This window comes from Scyliorhinus torazame, chromosome 2 (genome assembly GCF_047496885.1).
Source record: "Scyliorhinus torazame isolate Kashiwa2021f chromosome 2, sScyTor2.1, whole genome shotgun sequence".
NCBI classification, from domain to species: Eukaryota; Metazoa; Chordata; class Chondrichthyes; order Carcharhiniformes; family Scyliorhinidae; genus Scyliorhinus; species Scyliorhinus torazame.
The window spans coordinates 353,636,974-353,658,457 of record NC_092708.1 but is presented as its reverse complement, the minus strand read 5'-3'; the positions used below and the strand labels follow the sequence as shown (position 1 = coordinate 353,658,457).

The window sequence follows — 21,484 nt, the reverse complement described above, 5'->3', positions numbered from 1 at the left end:
ATCTAAGGAAAACCCTCCACTTTTTGGAATCCTAGGTAATGTGGAGGAAGATGATTATGATTATTAGAGACCAATTCTATCATCCCCGGAGCATCATTACAGGATAGTTTTCTTGGCCCAACCATCTTCAGCTGCTTTAACAATGAATTGCCCACCATCGCATGGTCAAAAGTGGGGATATTTGCTGATGATTACACAATGTTCAGTACCATTTTCAACTCCTCAGATACTGAAGCAGTCATGCCTCACTAAGACCTGGGACGTCATGGACTGATCAGTAGCAAGTAACATTCACTCCACACTAATGCCAAGCAATGAGCATCTCCAACAAGAAAGAAGCTAACCATCTCCCCTTAATGTTCATCGGCATTCCCATTGCTGAATCCTCCACCATCAACATTCTGGAGGTTACCATGGACGAGGAACTTAACTGGACCAATCATATTAATTCTGTGGCTCCAGGGGCTGTAGGGTGGTGCAGTGGGTTGCACTGCTGCCTCACGGCGCTGAGGTCTCCGGCTCGATCCCGGCTCTGGGGGTCACTGTCCGTGTGGAGTTTGCGCATTCTCCCCGTGTCTGTGTGGGTTTCACCCCCACAGCCCAAAGATGTGCAGGGTAGGTGGATTGGCCACGCTAAATTGCCCTTAATTGGAAAAAAATGAATTGGGTACTCGAAATTTATCTTTTATAAAATTCTGTAGCTGCAAGAGCATGTCAAGGGCTTGGAATTCCATGGTGGGCAACTCGCTTCCTGACTCCCCAAAGCCTGTCCACAATCTACAAGACACAGTGTGATGGAATACTCCCCACTTGCTAGGTGAGTGCAGTAACACCATCCAGGAAAAAGCAGCCTGCTTGATTGGCACCCCATCCACCACTGCAGGCATTCCTCCACCGCCATACATTGCCAGCAGCTTGTGCCATCTAAAAGATGCACTGCAACAATTTGTCCAAGGCTTCTTCGGCAGAACCGTTCAGTCTGCAGTCCCGAGCACCTGGAAGAACCAGAGCAGCAGGTGCATGGAAACACTGCCACCTGCAAGTTCTCCTCAAAGCCGCACCCTTTCATTGACTCAGCATTATATCGTTGTTCTTTCACTGTAGCTGGGTCAAAAAACTGGAACTCCCTATGTAGTACCCACAGCATCGGTTCAAGAAGGCCGCTCACCTACCACCTTTCTCGAGGGTAGTTAGGGTTGGGCAACAAATGTTAGCTTTGTTAGCAGCGCTCACATCTCGGGAATAATATTTTTAAAATTAAATAACCTAGAATAGGGGTTAATAGAGAGTTCTCAGACTCTCTGATGAGAACCATAAGGTGATGCCAAGGAACTGCGGCTTGGCCAAACCTTTTTCGTATCCCTTGTTTGTATTTGTTGTGTTTTAGCAATGATCAAATTTAAAAAACTGTTTGTCCCTGTTTCCAAATTTACCCAGTTTTTTTGGAGTGCAATTTCTAACAATATTTTCTTGTTTTATTGCAGTAATGGACTTAAAAATGAAATTTAAAAGTAAAGATAATGATTCTGTAAGGCATTTGGACAGAGACATGGACAGGAAAGGTTTAGAGGGATATGGGCCAAATGCAGGAAAATGGGGTTAGCTTAGATGGGCTTTTTGGTTGGCATGGACCAGTTTGGGCCTAAGGGCCTGTCTCCGTGCCATTGATTCTATGATTCCATGAAATTGGCACAAGAAAACATACTTAGTGCAATTTTCTCCACATGTTGTTTTTTCTTCCCCCCCCCCCACCGAAAACAAATTAGGTCTCCACGCCCCATCCCCCCTCAAATAATAACAGTGGTGGCTACAATTCTACAATTAGAATACAATTAGGATCATAGTAGTTTCAATTGGGATAGTAAGTTTGCAAAATTTAAAACACTGATCGGTTTGTTATTATGAGCAAACGTGGTTTTTTAAAAATCTCATTGATAAACCATTTCTAGAGCTTTTCCTGGAATGTTGCACCTTCCTTGAAAATAAGTAGGTCACTGTTTTGTGAAGGGGAATGGCAAAGAAGGACTTTAGCGGTGAATTATGAACTGGTTATGAACACGTTGGATAAATTAGGCTAAAGAAAGACAAAAAGCAGGGCTTGATGGGATACATCCCAGACTCCTGAGGGAGTTGAAGGAAAAAATTGTCAATACCAGAGATTATATTTTTCGGGGCTTTGTAGAATGTGGAGGTGTATCGAAAGGATGAAGAGTGAGCAACATATCTATTCCTAAAAAGTGACCGAGCTAATCCAGGTAATTACGAGGCAGTTAATCTGGCGTCTGTGTAAGGAAATAAAAATCAGTCATTAATTAAGGATGAAATTACATCATATTGTGATGAATGTAAGAATTTCAGATACATTGTAGTGCATGTATTTTATGAAGCAAGGGTTAAAAGCCTGTTAGAGTGTGTTTGACTGCTGAAATCCTGTTTCAAAAGATTCTTAGGTTGAAAGACAACAAAGCTTTTGGGAGCCAGAGGTGCCAATTAACCATCGTAAAAAGATAGGGCTAATGCAATTTTGTTTTGATTAAGGGGATTCCATGGAGATGATTAGTTTCCAGCTTGGTGAGATGATGTCATTGCTGGGTGAAGCTAAGGCATCAGGCTTGTTGAGAAAGCACTTTCAGTTCAGTTTCGATCTGGATGGAATTGGGACCTCAAGTCAGGTTGTGCTCTCTACAGTCTTTAAAGCAGTGCAGACTTGTCTGAGGACAAGGAGGAATTGAAACAAGCTAGTTGAAACAGCTATTGAAGACATACATACAGCCAGTATTTCTGATAGGAGTCCAATCTTTTCTGTAAGTGTCAAGAGATCTCTTTCTCAAAGAATAACTCTGTAAAGCAAGTATTCCTCTATCCCATAGGTGTTTAAGGTAAATTGAGAACTGTGATAGTTGTTTCCTTGTTTTATAAGTGGAAATAAAGGTCGCAATTAAGGGTATTGTAATCCCTGTATTGAGTAGTATTGTTTCAGGGGTAATTGTAAGCTATTTTCTGGTGTGACAAAGATTTTAATACTATGTTTTAATAAAGTTTGTTTTAATATACCATTATCCTGGAGTGAAGTATCCTTACTTTACAGTCTTACAAAATTAAAATAAGATATTGGGGTTTCTGTCCAGTATCCTAGCCACTTGGGGTCTGGTCTGGAATCGGAATAATGTCTAGATGCAGAGAAAATAGAGCATCAGAATCTGGTGCTGGATAGATGTTTTGGAGTTCACTTGCTTGTCTTTGATCAGGAAACTTTCTCTTGGGAGATTAATGGAAGAGTCTTTTTATAGCTTAAATTATGTGGTCAGCAAAAGAGGCAGGTTGGAATAAGTTTAACTAATCCATTTATTTTGTGCTTTATATTAATGCACACCAGTGAAATCCCTGATGACCACAGGTAAAACATATTTCGCTGTCCAAAGTTATCGAAGGAGCGAAGTTTTTCCCCGAATTGTGTTGTAACCTTTTCATATACATTTGGAATAAAATACATTTTTTAAAAAGTTATCGAAGGAGCAGAAACTGCATATTCCATTCGTTGGCAAGGCATCATCTCATGTCTTTGCCCCACTGGGCCTAATAACTAAAACTAATGAAATAAAATACCCCTTTTGGCTCCTGGAGAGCCTACACTGTTAATTTTAATCTGACCATTGTGTTAGATTTGCAATATTTAAGAAAGTTAACTTGTCGAACATTTTCCGACCTCCTTGTGCCTTATTGTCAAGGAAGGGTTGGGCCATGCAGCTTGGATTGTTTAAAGTAACTACAGCATTCCAAGAAGGAAAGCAAGAAATCACAAACATTGTATGATAACATTTATGATGGAAAATACACATCTGGGGCGTCATTCTCCGACCCCCCAGAGGGTCGGAGAATGGCCGTTGGCCACCGTGAATCCCGCCCCCGCCGGTTGCCGAAGTCTCCGAAGGGAGAAAAGTCGGCGGGGCGTTAATGTCACCGCTGCCGCGGAGAATGTCACGGGTCTGCGCAAGGCAGCCGATTTTCGGCCTGCCGATATTCTCCCTTCCGGATGGGCCGACGAAGTCCTGTCAACGTGATGACCGTTCACGTCAACGTAAATTAAACCTCCTTTTCATCGGCGTGACCCGGTGCTCCAGGCTCACGCCGACCAGCGTGGAGGTGAGTGACGGCCTGGGGGGTTGGCTCTGGGCAGGCAATGGCGTGGCAGCAGTCTGAATGCGTGAGGAGAGGTGTGTGTGTGTGTGTGTGTGTGTGTGTGCGGCGGGGGGTGGGGTGGTTAGAGTAGGCTGGGCTCCGGGGGAGTGCCGGGAGGGGGTCCGTGCCGGGGTGGAGGTTGGGGGGGGGGTCCGTGCTGGGGTGGAGGTTGGGGGGGGGGTCCGTGCCGGGGTGGAGGTTGGGGGGGGGGGGTTCGTGCCGGGGTGGAGGTTGGGGGGGGGGTCCGTGCCGGGGTGGAGGTTGGGGGGGGGGGGTCCGTGCTGGGGTGGAGGTTGGGGGGGGGGGGGGTCCGTGCCGTGCCGGGGTGAAGGTTTGGGGGGGGGGGGGTCCGTGCTGAGGTGGAGGTTGGGGGGGGGGGGGGGTCCGTGCCGGGGTGGAGGTTGGGGGGGGGGTCCGTGCCGTGCCGGGGTGGAGGTTAGGGGGGGGGGTCCGTGCCGTGCCGGGGTGGAGGTTAGGGGGGGGGGGTCCGTGCCGTGCCGGGGTGGGGTTTGGGGGGGGTCCGTGCTGGGGTGGAGGTTGGGGGGGGGGGTCCGTGCTGGGGTGGAGGTTGGGGGGGGGTCCGTGCCGGGGTGGAGGTTGGGGGGGGGGGTCCGTGCTGGGGTGGAGGTTGGGGGGGGTCCGTGCTGAGGAGGGGGATGGGAGGGCAAGTGAGTTGGTCCACCTGGCCAGGTGCCAGCCTCCAACAGTTGGACCCATGCGGTCCATGCCACCTGGCTGGGGGGAGGAGGGGATATGGGCAATGATGACATGTCGTCGTTCCCCTCCCCCCCACCAGGCCGTCATGTTTTCAGATCATCCAGCGATGTTGGCCGCCGTGGTGGCAGCCGCTCGTGTCTATGTTGCCCTGGATGAGGAGGAGGAGGAAGAGGAGGAGCGTGCCAGAGAGGCGGCGCAGGCTGCCGCAGAGGGGCAGGCGGCAGCCGCCCAGGCTAGAGGGACACCTGACCGACAGGACGAGGAGGGGGAGGAGGACGTCGCGGCCCCACGGCAATGGAGGCACCCGAGGGCGCCCCGTGTGTACCGGCCCCGGCAGTCATACCAGGACCTCACTGACCGGGAATGCAGGAGGAGACTCCGGATGAGCCGGGAAACCGTGGCACACACCTGCCACCTGCTGGCACACCTGTCACCGCGTGGCACTGGCGGGGGACACCCTCTCCCCGTGTCCGTCAAGGTTACGGTGGCCCTGAACTTTTATGCAACGGAGTCATTCCAGGCACCGAGTGGGGACCTGTCCGGCATATCGCAGACATCGGTGCACCGGTGCATCCGGGCAGTGACAGATGCCCTATATGCCATGGCGCACCGCTACATCTGCTTCCCCGTGGACCGGGCCAGCCAAGATGCCCGGGCCGTGGGCTTCTCTGCCGTGGCCGGGTTCCCCATGGTCCAGGGCGCGATCGATGGGATGCACGTCGCCGTGCGGCCACCTGCAGATAACAGGGCCGTGTTCACCAATAGTAAGGGGACCTATTCGATGAACATACAGGTGGTCTGCGACCACCGCATGATGATCCTGCACGTCTGCGCCCGTCACCCACGCAGTGTACACGACTCATTCGTGTTGTCGCGGTCATCCATCCCCGGCATGTACGAGGGACGCCATCCCCGGCTGAGGGGCTGGTTGCTGGGCGACAGGGGCTACCCATTGCGATCGTGGCTGATGACGCCTATACGGAGGCCACGCGATGAGGCGGAGAACTGCTACAATGATGCCCATGTAGCGACAAGGGGAGTGATCGAGAGGTGCTTTGGCGTGCTGAAGATGCGTTTCAGGTGCCTGGACCTCTCTGGGGGCGCTCTCCAGTATCGGTCAGATAGGGTCGGCCGCATCATTGTGGTGTGCTGCGTCCTGCACAACATAGCCCAGCAGAGGGGCGATGTGCCGCAGGCAGAGGAGGGCGGAGTGGAGAAGCAGCAGGAAGAGGCACAGTCCTCCCCAGATGAGGGGGATGGGGGCAATGGTCAGGGCAGACGGGGTAGACACAGGCGGGTGGCTGTCCACCGTTACCGGCTGGCCCAGCGGGCACGGGACAGACTGATAGACGCCCGCTGCACTGACTAGATGGGCGTGGGAATCGGGTAGTATGGCCACAGACCGCACACCATGGCAACAGCCGACCACCCACACCCCCCACCCATCCTCCCACCCAGCACCCTCACCCTCCCTCCCCAACCCCACCCACCCCACCCGCATGCACACCCTTCCCCCCCCCCCCCCCCATTGCCGATCCACCTGCGGCACAACGGGCCGGGCTCTCACAGTTGCGGGTGGACGCGTGTCAATCGCAGGCCATGGAGGATGATGACAACCCGCCCTGCGATGAGCTCCTGGCTCTACATCGTTGGACTATGTCTGACCCATGGCCACAGTACCACCATCCACCCGGACCATCCCTGCATGCGGCTGTGACACTGCAGCGCACGGTCCCGTCCTCTGCCCGGGGGATGTTGATGGCGGCCCAGGGGGAAGGGGGCAGACTCACCTGGGGCTGAGGTAAGACCACCCCTCACACACACACTTGCGCTCAACGTACATGACACCCCCGCACACTTTGGACAGAGCACAAAGGCAGCTTCGGTAGGTGTAACATTGACTTTAATAACCAAAGGAGTTCATGCACGTGCCCTAGCCCCTAAAACTCATCTGTGCCCTGCACCCGTGCCAACTTACTCAGTGTCTAATTGTTTGGCCTTACGGGCCCTTTGACTACGTCTACGTGGTTCCCCAGATGGTACAGCAGAACTGGAGGTGGACTCCTGTGATTCCTGCCCTCTGACACTGGATCCCTTTGGCGGCCGTTTCCTGGGGCGTCCTGGCCTAGATGGGCCAGGCTGCGGCCCGGGCGACTGGGATGGCGAGCTGCCAGCCTGTCCTGCCCGTTGCCCACCCGATGCACCTGGGACGGAAGGGGGGGGGGGAGTCTGAGGTGTCTCGGTGTACCGGGACCTCCCCTACAGAGGGAGCCGGGACGGACCACACCACCTCCTCCTCCCTCGGGGTGCCTGATGGCCCCCAGGCCTCTACATGGGTGGGGGATGCGAACGGACTGGCCATCCGACGCCCCCCCCGACATCTGGCGCTGCCAGTCCTGGAGGCCCGTGCTGGTATCGACAGGGGTCTGCAGGTTTGCAGCCATGGAGCCCAGGGGGTTGGCAATCCCTGTCTGTGACAGTGCGACGCCGGCTCGCACATGGCCACTGGCGCCGATGCCCTCAGCGATGGCCTGCAGAGACTGGGCCATGGCCTGCAGAGACTGGGCCATGGCCTGCAGAGACTGGGCCATGGCCTGCAGAGACTGGGCCATGGCCTGCTGAGACTGGGCTATGGCGTTGAGCGCCTCTGCCATCTGGCGCTGGCACTGGCTCATGGCCTCCTGTGAGAGGGCAGCCATTTCCTGGGCCACAGACGCCGCCTGCACGGAAGGCCCCAGGCCTCGCAAACCGTTCCCCATGTCTGACACCGTCGCACCCATTGCCTCCACCGCGGACGCCACCCGTGCGGTGTCGGCCTGGGTGGCACGCATGACCGGCACCACTCCCAGCTCCTGGACGCGGGTGGACTCCTCCACCTGCGACTGCAGCCGCCGCAAGCCGCCCGTCACCCTCTTCGCTCGTCTCCGGGTCGGTGGTTGCATCGGATCTATGTGTGGGTGTGGTAACTGCAGGAACCCGGGATCCATCTGGGCGGCAGATGTTCGCTTGGGCTGGGCTGCCCTCCGACCGCCCGGTCCCTCTGCTGCTCCTACCTCCACCTGCTGTACCGGGACGGCTGTGTTGTGCGCACCAGTGAGTGTACCAGACGCCTCATCACTAAAGTGCCCAACCGTGGTGAGTGTTTCTGCGATGGTGGAGGGTGTTGGTGACAGCAGTGGCGTTGTGTCGTGCTCTTCGTCCCACTCTGAGTCCATGGCACTTTGGGGTGGGGGTTCGTCTCCACCCATCCACTCTGAGTCACTGTCCGGTATTTCGTCTTCCTGGGTAGGGGTGTCCTGGGTAGGGGTGTCCTGGGTAGGGGTGTCCTGGGTAGGGGTGTCCTGGCTCGGATGTGACGGGGGCCTGTGGCTGCCCCCCTCGTCGCTGGGTGGTCACTCCCGCACGTGACGGGGGTGTCATCTCCCTGTTGCTCCAGGTCTCTCCGTCTCCCGTGGTGTGCGAGGGGCATCCTGCGGGCGTCGCATGCTGGAGGGTGCGGGTCTCTCCGTCTCCCGTGGTCTCCGAGGGGCATCCTGCGGGCGTCGCATGCTGGAGGGTGCGGGTCTCTCCGTCTCCTGTGTTCTCTGAGGGGCATCCTGCGGGCGTCACATGCTGGAGGGTGCGGGTCTCTCCGTCTCCTATGGTCTCCGAGGGGCATCCTGCGGGCGGTCTGCATCTGCGGGGATGGGTGCCTGGACGTTTGGTCCTGCGATACACAATGAAGCATGCATGGTTAGACATCAGGCAGTGATCAGGTGATACGGGGGAGGGGGGATATGGGGACGGGCTGTCGGTGGCTCACTCGCTAGTACGCCCCCGACCTCTGCATCAGCAACCTCCCGGTCCTCAGGTCAGCCAGCCAGTTCCAGGGCCCTTTCCTCGTGTACGGTCAGTGGCCTCTCATCAGCGGGCCCTCCTCCAGTGCTCACATGCTCCCTATTGTTGTGTGCGCGCTTCTCCTGTGGAGGGGGGGGGGCAGGGGTAAAAGGCAACAGTGTTAGGCAGGTATATGAATGCACGCCATCGGTTGCGCGTGCATTGCAGAGGTTAAGGTTAGGGCTGGATTCACTTGGGGATATGGGGGATATGGGGGAGGGGGGATATGGGGGAGGGGGGGATATGGGGAGGCTCACCCTGCCTGCTCTGACGAGGTCGTTCACCTTGTGGCACTGGGTGCCTGTCCGTGGTGTCAGGGCCACAGCGGTGACGGCCTCTGCCACTTCCCTCCACGGCTGTGGCGTGGGGCAACTCTGCGGCCGTGCCCGGGATACAGGGCGTCCCTCCTCTACTCCACCGCGTCCAGGAGCGCCTCCACATCGCGTGACTCGAACCTCGGGGCTGAGCGACGGCCAGCCATCCAGTCGGGTGTTGCGGTCGGGTGGGGGGGAGCAGCGCGGCCTTATGAGCCGTCACGCCGTGCAGCACGTATGACGCTGCACGACGTGAACCACTGCGCAAGCGCGGATCCCGTTACGTCGCTGCTAGCCCATTTCGGGCCGGAGACTATCGACCCATTTTTCCGACGTGACGCAAGTCGGATTTGCACCGTTTTTTGCGCCGATCGGCGGACTTTCCGCCGATAACGGAGAATTTCGCCCCTGATATCTCAGTAATCAATAATTATGTCCATCAGTTTTCCAGACCTTGTTTTCTTATTTAGCTGTTTTCTTGTAAGGTGTATTTAAAAATAGCATGATGCATTTGACATTTTTTTTTACAGTCAAAGGGCAGTCAGTACTCTTCCATAATAATATATTACCGGATAAACTGACCCTTGCATTTGTTCCTAACCAGTTCTTGTTTCCTCAAACAGGAAATGCATAGTTAGAAATATCTGTTAAGACTATCCTGGGAATGAGAAATATTCTGGCGTGCTGTCCTGATAAATAGGATGTTGGATGAAATTCTATCTAATATGCGTTTCTGATTTGGGGTAAAAGTGTGGATACAAATGTACAAAACTGGCCTCTGAAAATCACATGCATATCACTAAATTATAAAGATTTTAAAGGGTTGCTACCATGGTGGGGTCCATCTAAAATCCACAACGATTTAGCAGAATCAATTTTGACTTGGAAAAACCTTGGGGCGACTTTCAGCTCACGTTAGCCGTCAGTGAGAACGGCGAGAATTGAAAACCGCAATTCCTGTCAGTGAGATCGTGTTTTCTGATTTTCCATGTCCTTCACTGGTGATGTAATGAGCGGGAACCTCATTTAACGATATTTCAATATAGGGCAGCATGTGGCGCAGTGGTTAGCACTGGGATTACAGTGCTGAAGTTCGAATCCCGGCCCTGGGTCACTGTCCGTGTGGAGTTTGCACATTCTCCCCATGTCTGCTTGGGTTTCACCCCCACAACCTAAAGATGTCCAGGTTAGATGGATTGGCCACACTAAATTGCCCCTAAAAATAATTGGGTACTCTAAATTTATAAAAGAAGAAAAAAAAAGATATTTCAATATACTTACCAAACTCATCCCCTTTCCCTGCCACATGATGCCCCCTCTCACTGAATATTCAAACCTCGTCAATTTGATGTCACGCCGGCGAGGTTTGCAGCAGTTTCTGAAAAAGATGTATAAGTCCCCCCCCCTCTCCCCCCCCGCCCCCGGCACAAAGGTAAGTATAACCCCCAGGAGGAGAAGGACATGCCAGGGAAGTGCCATCCTGTGCCAGGGAGCAGTGCCAGGTGTGGACTCCGTGGGAAGTCCAAGTGTTCACATTTAGGGGGAGGAGCTCCCGAAGCTTTTGGTGGGGTTGGGGGGTAAAGCCCTGATATGGGTTGAGTGGGAGTGAGCCCAATGTTGGTGGTGGAACGGGATGGTGGGCTAGGGAGTGAGCCCTGATGCTGCTGGTGTGTGGTTGGGGGGGTGGGGGGGTTGGGGGGGATTGGAAAGGGAGCCCCGATGGTGGGGGAGTCCCAATGCTGATGGGAATGAAGTGGGAAGAGCCCGGATATTGATTGGATGGTGGTGGTGAGAAGAGAGCCAGGATGCTGATGGATGGGGGCAGTAAGCGAGGGAAGGGGATGCCAATGGTAAGTGGGGAGGGAGGGGTGCGGGGAGCAGAGACCTGGTGGTGATGGGAAAGGAACCCCGAGGCTGATGGGGATAGGAGGATATGGGGAGGTGAGGTCCCCGATGCCAATGGGGATAGGGGTGGGTGGGTGGTGGGAAATGAGCCCCTGATGATGGTGATGGTGGTGGTGGTGGGAGGGCCTGGGAATCCCCGATGCTAGGGGGAGCAGCGGGGTGGTTGGTGGGGGGGTTGTTCTGTGTTAATTGGGGACGCCTTTTTAAATGGCACCCTGATCTCTATGGAGCTGATCTTGCTGGCTCTCTCAGGTACTGCCCCACTACCGTGATGGCATACAACATGCCTGCCGGAAAAAGATTTTCCAGAGGGGCTCAAAATCTGGACTAAAAGCCCGGCTGTGCAGCTGGAGACCTACACACTGGGTTTCAGTCAGAGCCTGACACTGAAAAAATATGGGGAAAGTTTGCTCTTTGAGTTTAATTTAGCTGTTGTGAACCAGTGTCTACTGCTTATCCATTATAATTAGCAAGTTATCTGTATTTCCTAGTAATATATTCATGAACAGACAAGGAATAAATAACGAGCTCAGAGCTGAGTGCCCAGACACAGAAATTAAGCTAGTGTACGCCTGTCTTTTTTTCTGGAACTTATAAATAGCTTGCTCTGATAAATCGCTGCACCAGAAAAGGAAGCTAGTTTCATGGTTATCATTTGTCATTTTTTAAAGGAAGCATTTGTGATTTACAGCCTGATATGTGTCGAAATTCTCTTTGACATGACCCCTGTTCTCCTTCTGTAAAGGGGGTAATTTGCTTCGCGCAATTTTTAAAAGTAATGCTAATGTATTCTGTTCTGCCCGTAGCATCTCCTGCGTTTACATCTTTTTCCCCAGATTACATGAAAGGTCACCTGAAACATGAACTTTAGGTGGAATTTAATGCCTGCCCCGAGGCAAGATTGGACACGGGGAGATATTGATTGGACGGGAGAGTGCCGGGTGGCGACCCTGCCACTTCCATGGCTCTGCCCCAATTGGATCTGGGGCAGTGGCATGGCTTCATGTCCAATGTTAATTGAGGCCCTTAGTAAGTGCCCTCATCCTGTCACCACTGGTATTGAACCAGCGGAGTAGCTGCCATCCTGTCGGGTTTGCTTGTGAGCTGCAAGTAGGGGTGTCCCTCATTCAAAGAAACTCGGTGCCTGATAGAGAGGCCTGGCATCAGGAAGGAGGTAGCCTGCTGTGAGAGCCTTCTCCTTGCTGCCCACATCCTTCCCTTACTTAACTTTGGTGTGGGTCCTAGGCCATTCCCTGGGTGCATTGTCGATAGCTTCCATTGCTTTGCTGGTACGCCCTAAAATGAACTCCTGCCAGCCTCTAATTGGCTGGCAGCTCTGGGTGTGGGGGTGCAGGGCTTCCTGCCCATAGGGTCCCTAATTCTAGGGAAGGCCGGACGCTGTCTATTCAACATTTATTTCAGTGTATCTTCCCCAGAGGATGCGAGGTGGAGCTCCCACTGCTTAAATTCCGCCTTCTGTTTTCCACAGCTGCTGTCTATATCCAGGATTTTCTGCTTTTATTTCTGATTTCCAGCATCTACAGAATCTTGCTTTTGTTTCATTGTGATATTTTACAGATACTAAAAACAGTGTATATGTTGAGCCATGGAATCTGTTTTGTATCTCACTTCTGACACTGGCTGTAGCTCATGAATGTTACTCTTAAATTATCAGGTCCACCCTCCTAAACCATATTTCACAGCTCCTCATTTGCACTGCCTCTCCCGTGTTGTAATGCTATTTCATTTCCTGCACGCTGAATGAAATTCATAATTTGTGCAAAATTGTGGCAGCATTCTGTCATGATATCCAGATCAGCATATCATGGTGCAATCACACACACACTGATGGACAGGCAGTTGGACCAACCAGCACACACACAACATCGCAGCCAATCACCAGTGAGAGCACATGCACTATAAAACAGGGAACACCACAGTTCCCACTCATTCTACCAGGAGATAGCTCGGAGCACAGAGCTCACAGCGTGCCACTCAGACATAGACCATGTGCTGAGTGCCTCACTAAGATTGTGATAGGGCTGGGTCCACAGGCTAGCTGGTGAAGCACGAACCCAAGCCAGTAGTTAGTTGTTACCGTTGATTAGACAATAAATCAGAGTTGTACCATCTACAGCCGTGTTGGATCATTTGTGCATCAGAACACCCAACACGACATGATACCAGTAGTGGACGCAAACCAGCGACTGTGAGACCTACCTGCACCCTTTCAGAAATCCGCCATCCTGCTCCATGGAAAACATCAGCCCGCCGCAGCCGCTCCGAATCGGTGGCAATCTCGGCGTAAACTGGAAGCTGTTTAAACAGCGCTTCCAGCTCTTCCTCGAAGCCACAGAGTTGTAAATAATTAATTTCACAAAAAGCAACCGTAACTGTTGACAGAGCCACAAGAGTTCTACCCTAGTAGTGTGAGCTGTTCGGACATGGATCCAGAGATGTGCCTTAATTTTATCTTTTCGTAATTTTGTTACATTACTGCAGATGTGCGGTCCTGGAAACATCAGTTAATTCTTTCTGTAGGAAATAGATTCAGCTTCTTGCACTGTTTCTGCTAATGAAATTTTACAATGGTAACAAAAACAATAGTAGTTTATGAATAATGGTCCTAGCACGCAGGAAGCACTGTTTGAGTATTTGTGTTCTGTAATCCAGATTCTGCCTGTGTCCAACTTTTTTTGAAGAGGTGATATTTGAATTGCCAGATTATAATTAGCCTAATGGTCCTTCATTTAATTCCTAGCCTGGATGAGCATTCAATGATATTTTAAAGTGCTGTAACTCAGCAGAATGACATGATGCATTTTCAGTAGATTGTTGCCTCAGCTGTCTGTACTCAAAACCAGTATGAATTTCTGGGTCAAATAATCACAAATATATTTCTGAGGTCATTATTTCTGCCTGCATCTTCCTATCATTGACTATGAAAAGGAAGCACGTTTTAGAATCATTTCTGCTATTGAACAATGATTATCCTTTTTGTGCAATCTGATTTGTTCTGTGGAGGAAACTTGGTAGTGACAGTCAAATAATCAAGGGAACTTGTCAAATTCAAGAACCGTCATACAATACACCAAATATCTTGCTACTACTTGACTTTGTAGCCAATCCTATCATTGTCCATTTCTCACCCAATTTTACATTTCCATCCCATCTCTCTGTTTGCAGACTTACTGTACACATAGTATGTTCTCTGTTTGATTTTCACCCACAAAGCTATGCTGCACCTCCAATAATGATCTAAACTCTGCATGAAGTTTCCATTCAACTGGACTGCTCGGTTTCAACTCCAGGTTGCTGATGCCTAGTTGGGAACTCCCTTTTGAGAAAGCCTCAAACCTCATTTGTATGGTTTGGGGGAGCGAATCTCGAGGTGGAGTCAGGTTTTGGACTGGGCCTGGGTTTTGGGAGCCAAAGTTCAGGATCTGGGGAACAGGGGACCTTGGCCACCGCAGGGTGGAGTGTTGGCAAGCAACAACAGGTCATCACAGGAGGGAATGGTATCAGCAAAGGTGACAGCATCACAGGGGAGGCAACGGCATTGTGGTATTGTGACAGAACCACCTCTCAGAAATTCCAGTTGAAGGTCTTGAGGCAAGTACCCAGGTGCATGACTTGCTTTGCAGATGCCTCCGTTCAAGGTAAGTAAAATTAGGAAGTATGTTACAGGATGTAAATGTGGCGAAGGAAATTCCTATATCATAGAATTTACAATGCAGAAAGAGGCCATTCGGCCCATCTGCCATACGTAATTTGTTAACATGGATGGGTATGTTGCATGTATGTGAAATATTTCTAATTTTTAATATTGTCCATTGATCTAATTTGGATGTATTTTGCTTTTAATTTTATTCCTAATTAAATATGGTTGTTGAGGAAAACAATTATTTTTGAAACTGGAATTCAGGGTCCCTGTTTATTTGCTAGGAGGCGGGACAGCAACATTTTATTGATTTTTCGTTTTCTATCTGTGGAAAACACCATGCAAGATCTAATTGAGATTGGATTTGGTTTTTTTTCTATATCCTATGTGTGTCCTAGAAACTGTTACTGCACAGTCCTCAGAAGCTGGCAGGGAAAACAGAAGTCACCTTAATCTTGCAGAAAGTAAAATACATCAAGCTATAAATGGCCCATAGAGTTGAAAGTTTCAATGATCAGCAAAATGCTTACTGGAAATTTAAGCAAATTAGCAAGATGTAAATACAGCAGGTTGATTGGTTCTTAACAGCTGATTTGTGGATATTCGTCATGTGTGAATCTTGACCACAATTTTTGGCAGGTTATTTTATCACATGGTTCTACAGCGGGGTGGCATGGTGACACAGTGGCTAGCACTTCTGCCTCACAGCTTCAGGGACCCGGGTTCAATTCCAGTCTTGGGTGACTGTGTGGACTTTGCACTTCCTCCCACCGTGTCTGCGTGGGTTTCCTCCGTGTGCTCTGGTTTCCTCCCACAGTCCAAAGATATGCAGGTTAGGTGGGATTGGCCATGCTAAGTTTCCCCTTAGAGTCCAAAAAAGGTTAGATGGGGTTACGGGGATAGGGAGGAGGCATGGGTTCTTACCAAGGGCCGGTGCAGGCTCGATAGGCCGAATGGCCTCCTTCTCTGTAAATTCTATATAAGTATGAACATAGTAATGTGAGGCATCAGCAAGACCACCTGGGTCCATATGGCTGACCTCAGAGTTCAAAATAAAATTCATAGTTCCTAGTCTTCATATTCTTCAACTGTCAGACTACATTGGTTTATTCTATATGTCTTCAGAAGTTGGTATGTCCAGAAATTCCAAATTAAATGTAACATAACAAAAAACCATAAAGAACAGCCAATCGTCCTTCAAGATCAAATGCAAAATGAGTACGTAACCCTTCAACAAATGAAGACTGAACAGCAGAAAAAGTTGAGAACACTTAAATTGCAAGAGTCAAGGCGAGGCAATTGAGTTTTACAAACAAAAGAAAAACATATTTAAGGACCTTCACACTCTACAAAGATAGAAGTTTGTTACTTTGGAAAGTACAAAGACAAGCAAAATGAATTTAGATTGGTGCTATGGCTTAGATGGTTAAAGTGCCTGTCTAGTAAACAGTAGATCCTGAGTTCGAATCTCAGCAGTGCCTATGTGCCTTTATGTCAAAGCAAATAGCTTGAGAAGAAATGCTCCCAACTTCATGGTGAACGCAGAAAATGTTGGCAAAATCTCTGTAGCACCAACCTTGAAGTTTGATTTCCCTTGTTTCTGGGCAGCATGGTAGCAAAGTGGTTAGCACTGTGGTTTCTCAGCGCCAGGGTCCCAGGTTTGATTCCCCGCTGAGTCACTGTCTGTGCGGAGTCTGAACGTTCTCCCTGTGCATGTGCGGATTTCCTCCGGGTGCTCCGGTTTCCTCCCACAGTCCAAAGACGTGCAGGTTAGGTGGATTGGTCATGCTAAATTGCCCTTGGTGTCCAAAACGGTTAGGAGATGTTATTGGACTACGTGGATAGGGTGGAAGTGAGGGCTTAAGTGGGTCGGTGCAGATTCAATGGGCCGAATGGCCCCCTGTACTGTATGTTCTATGTTCGATGTTCTATGAATTTCATGCCTCTATGAACAAACTGGTAGAGAAGACTCAGCAATGCTCAGTATTCCAGGAGGAAGCCAAGAGGAGCAAGGAAAAGATTGCAGTGCTGAAGAAAATGCTTGGACATTTGCAATAACACCTGGAAAAACATCGAGGAGGAGTTTAACGTGGTTCGGGACCCTCCTGTGTCCCAAAGGAACTCTACGGGGTGTCCCCGGACTGTGCCTGTGACTACAGGTCTTCCGGACTTGTCACAAAGTGTGTTACAGACCCAAGTTGGGGAGTCCGAACACCGTCAATCGGTGCCATTCATGGCCAAATTATCTGAACGGGCATTCACGCTGTGGGTAGGCCTGGCATTGTTCCTATGTGGGGCATTTACCTGCTGATTCCGTTGCGGGTTCGGGGGGGGCATTGCATTCTCGGGCGTAATATCCCTTCTGTCCACAATTGTAGTATTCCTGCGTTTTAGGGTGCTGAGTGTTATTTCTACCTTCATTTACCCATGCAGAGTCTTGATGTGTCCTTGCTGGATTCATGTTTGCTTCTACCTTTTCCTGCTCTGCCTATTTATGGAGGGATTGTTCCCAAGCTCTAGAGAATCTCTTCAGAACCCACACTTCATTGTGTGCAGGGTCTGAAGGGTCATAATTTGCACATGCCTTTTGTCCTGCATCTATGGCGTGGGAGACTAAAATACGGGTCCATTTGGCCATATTGTCTGCAGTTCAATGGGCGCGGGCTAAATCTCCAAATACTGCTGTGAAGTGTATCCAGAGGCGTCCAGCAAATGCTGTTGGATGCTCTCCTTCTGTCTACATCGGTTGAGTCCTTCAATGGGATCTCCTCCTCTATTATAGTCAATTGCATCTGGGATAGCTGTCTTCATTTCCTGGAGGCTACCTCCTCCCACATTTTGTGGGTCGGGAAGGGCTGAACTAACAGATGGGTCGAGGCTCATCACTATGAGTTTCACTTCTTCCTGCTCGTCCAGACCGTACATGACAGTCTGTTGTCTAACTCGCTCAAAGAAATGGTGTGGGTCTGATGTGGGGTGAAAGGTTTCTATTTTATCCTGGGCATCCCTGAACTGGGTGATGGTTAGTGGGGTGGTGTACACAAAATCGGGTTTGTCTTCTGTCGGTACTCTGAGCTGCGTGGTGACTGGATTCCTAGGATTGGGTGCTGCCTGTGCAGTCGGTGGTGCGGGTGCTTTCCTTTTCAGGGCCAGGGGGGCTCTATTCTGAATCTCTGTTCCGTTTACATATCGATGGGCCGTTTCATTAAGTTCCTGCCCATCGGGGCCATCTTCCTGGTCGAAATTTGGTCCAAAGGTATCTCTGAAACCATTCTGAACTGAGAGCAGTGACTCTAATCGTGAAATTTGCTGCCTGCATTTGGCGTGGTCTACCGAACTCTGCCTTTGTTCCGTGGTGGAACTGTGGAGTGCTCGTAGGGCTGCCTTTGAGTCCTCGCATTGCTTTTTCATTTGTTCTACTTGGTGTTCTGTTTCTTCCCTTACCAAGACCACGCGCTGCGTGTCTTGGGAGGCCTCATCATATTGGGTCTGAAAGCTGCTTAGGTGAGAGAGACAAGATTGGTGTGCCCATTTGACATCAGCCATCTCCTTGTCCTTCGCCGCTAGCTGCTCTCGGAGTTGCTCATTTACTTTTTCGCATTCACTAATGTTTCCCTCACTACTCCTCTCTTTCTCTTCAAGCTGTCTGCGGAGTGTCCTCACGACCTCCTCTGTGCCTCGCAATTGTGCCAAACAGGACACGATTGCCATCGGCTTATGAACTCTACCTAAACTCTTTTTATGGATCTCGGTCAAGTTATCCCACCAAGTTTGTCCTATACTACCAGGACCTATCTCTTCATTTGCACAAAACTCAGACCATAGGGGCCATCCTTTCCCCTTTAGGTACTTCCTAATTTCCTCTTCCCATAAGGGACACCGCTCTGCTCTGATGGTCGCTGCGACCTTGGGCTCCTGTGGGTACATAAGGTGTTCCATTGCCTTCATTGCCATTTCTACCGTAATCTCTGTATCTCTACTGTGAATTTGGGACAGAGGGGAATAAAGCGGTGATGCAAACAGCGGGTACGGCTTAAGCTATTTTCCGGTTCACACAACTCCCGAAAGTTTCACGCAACAGAATCTAATGAGTTTACCTTATATCCCTGTTAGTACGCATGCAAATTACTACACACTTCCGAATCGTGGAGGTTTGATCGATACTGGTCTTACGCTTGTGGTTTCTTTCACTTGTCCAATTGAGTTTCTAATTCAAACGTTTTGTGGGTTCTCTCGGAGTGACAAAATTACTTCTGGGTCGAGTTCTGTCAGACGTCGCCAATAATTGTTACTATATTTACTCGCTATAAATATGGCAGTCAATAAGGTTGCCCTTCTTTTATCTAGATATCGATATTATATTGCTTTCAGAGTCGCCAGGTATCAAATGATACCACCACAAGGTTCAACCAGATATCGATCAAAGACCCAACAACCAGTTAGTTAGTTCAAGTTCAATAATACTTTATTTACACACAAGATTAACTTATACATGCAACATAAACACTACGAGCTAAACTACACCTAACAACTATGACAACCTGTACTTAACTTCAGGCACCCGGCTTAGGTCAGAGGAACAGTGGCCTTTGTTCGAATCTGGATCTACTGGGTCTGGAGAAGTAACTGCTGCTCAGCTGGGCTCATCCGTCTGGTAGCGGGCGTTGAACTTGAACTTGCTCCTGGTCGTGGTGCTGCAGTTGGAGATGGATGTTGCCAGAGCGCCAGGTCCAAAAGAGATCGAACACATGGCAGTGTCTCTCTTTATCCTTGGGGGTTTCGCGCTCTTTTGGGCGGTCCTTCGGTTTGGACCCAATTAATTGGGCAGTTCTCGATCACTGCCTTCGATCTGAGCCAATAAAGGGGCGGGTGCCTTGATGGCTGGGCGTGTCCTAAGCGGTCATTGACTTTGCTGTTTATGCTTCCTGAGTAAAAGGAGTGGCGTTGATGAGTCTGGACTTGTATCGGTTACCTGAGTATCAATCCTTTGTCTTACGGAGATGGGCCATTAAAATGCTAATCGGTTGGGGGTTTCGATGCTGTCTGGATTCTCTGCTCACGAATATACATGCAGGCTCTGTGTCTGCCTGAATCTTACATTGTCCATATTTCCCTTTAGGCTTTGCGAACGTCCGTGTTTCTTGTTGTAAGTGGCCATCCCAGATGGCTAGAAACCTCCCATAAATAATCCCACTCAACCCGGTCAAAAGCTTTCTCCGCATCCATCATGACCACTACCACCACCTCCCTACTCTGCCGGGGCATCATGATCACGTTTAACAGCCTTCTTACATTGGCCACCAGCTGCCTGCCTTTAACGAGCCCTGTCTGATCCTCCACAATGACGTTCGGCACACAATCCTCAATCCTAGAGGACAAAATATTGGCCAGCAGTTTGGCATCTACGTTCAAGAGGGAAATCGGCCTGTAAGACCCACATAGCTCCGGGTTCTTGTCCCGCTTCAGGATAAGCGAAATCGTGGCCTGTGACATCGTCTGGGGCAGAACCCCCCCTCCCTTGCCTCGTTAAACACCTTCATCAGCACCGGTCCCAATATCCCAGAGAACTTTTTATAGAACTCTTGTCCCTGGGCCTTACCCGGCTGCATGGCCTTCAAGCCCTCCACTATCTCTTCCAACCCGATCGGGGCCCCCAGCCCTTCTACCAGCTCCCCGTCCCGTTGATATCTTTCCCTATTTCTCTAGCTGCCTCCCTCTTTCTGTGCTGCTGTGCAAGCATCCTGCTGGCCTTCTCACCATGCTCGTATATCTCCCCCCTCGCCTTTCTCAACTGTTCCACTGCCTCCCTGTGGTTAACAAGCCAAACTCTGCCTGTAGCCCCCACCGTTCCCTTAAAAACCCTATCTCTGGAGGCTCCGTGTACCTCCTGTCGACTTGTAGAATCTCTTTCACCAGTCGGTCCGTCTCTGCCCTGTCCGTCCTGTCCCTGTGAGCCCGGATCGAGATCAGCTCTCCTCTCACCACTGCCTTCAGCGCTTCCCAGACCACTGCTGCTGAGACCTCCCCCGTATCATTTACCTGCAGGTAATTCAGCATGCATTTCCTCAGCCTCTCGCACACCGCATCGTCCGCCAATAGCCCTACATGCAACATCCATTGCGGGCGCTGATTGCTCTCATGTATAGAACTTAAATATCATTGCAACTCTCCTTGGAGAATGGTACGACCTTGGGGTTTTCATATGTGGGTCATTTTTCTTTAAAGTTAGATTATCTGTCACAAAATTGAATGAATTCTAACTTGACCTAACTAAAAATAAGCAAGGTGACAAAGTTCTTGTAAATTATCATTACACGTGGTTGTTTATTTTCAGTCAGTTAAATGTAATTTTTGCTTGGTTAAGAACCAATAAGACCTCCAGACACTCTTTGAACCTCCAAGACCAATTTGATGCATTTTTCAGGGCCTGTGTATACTGGTAGTGAGTGGCATAACCAGCAGTTCCTAACTCTCTTTTGCAGTTGTGGCAAAGAGTTTTGGACTTTTAAGCATTTGTTTTGTTTGTTCTGTTCTGTATTCCTCAGTCAGTCACATTAGACAGACACATTCACATGTATATACATCTACAAACCCTGTCTAACTCTCTAGATGTCTGTCTGTGAAAAGAGGCCTCATCCCTTTTATAGTTTTCATGTCATGCCCCCTTTGTGGTGATGCCACCTCTGAGTGTCCTGACTGCCCATTGGTTGTGTCCTATTCTGAGTGTTCATTGGTTGCATGTTTGCATATCATGTACTCTCCCCTGTCCAAATTGGCTATCTTCCACATCCCCGAAAGCCCGACCGGCCTGAGGGCAGAATCCCTCACTCCC

The 21,484-nt window shown here is 50.3% G+C and overlaps 1 protein-coding gene across 7 annotated transcripts in view; it reads left to right on the top strand.

Annotated features, from left to right (window-relative positions):
* Positions 1-21,484, top strand: part of rtn1a (reticulon 1a) — a 315,521-nt gene that overhangs the window by 48,256 nt on the left and 245,781 nt on the right. For 2 of the 7 annotated variants that reach the window (XM_072491614.1, XM_072491589.1), the window contains exon 1: positions 3,380-3,397. The exons of the other annotated variants lie outside the window; for them this stretch is intronic. In XM_072491614.1, coding sequence (XP_072347715.1) covers positions 3,388-3,397 — 10 coding nt within the window. In that variant the 5' untranslated portion in view covers positions 3,380-3,387. Of the gene's footprint in view, positions 1-3,379; positions 3,398-21,484 lie in introns of those variants that run through there. 7 annotated transcript variants of the gene reach the window in all.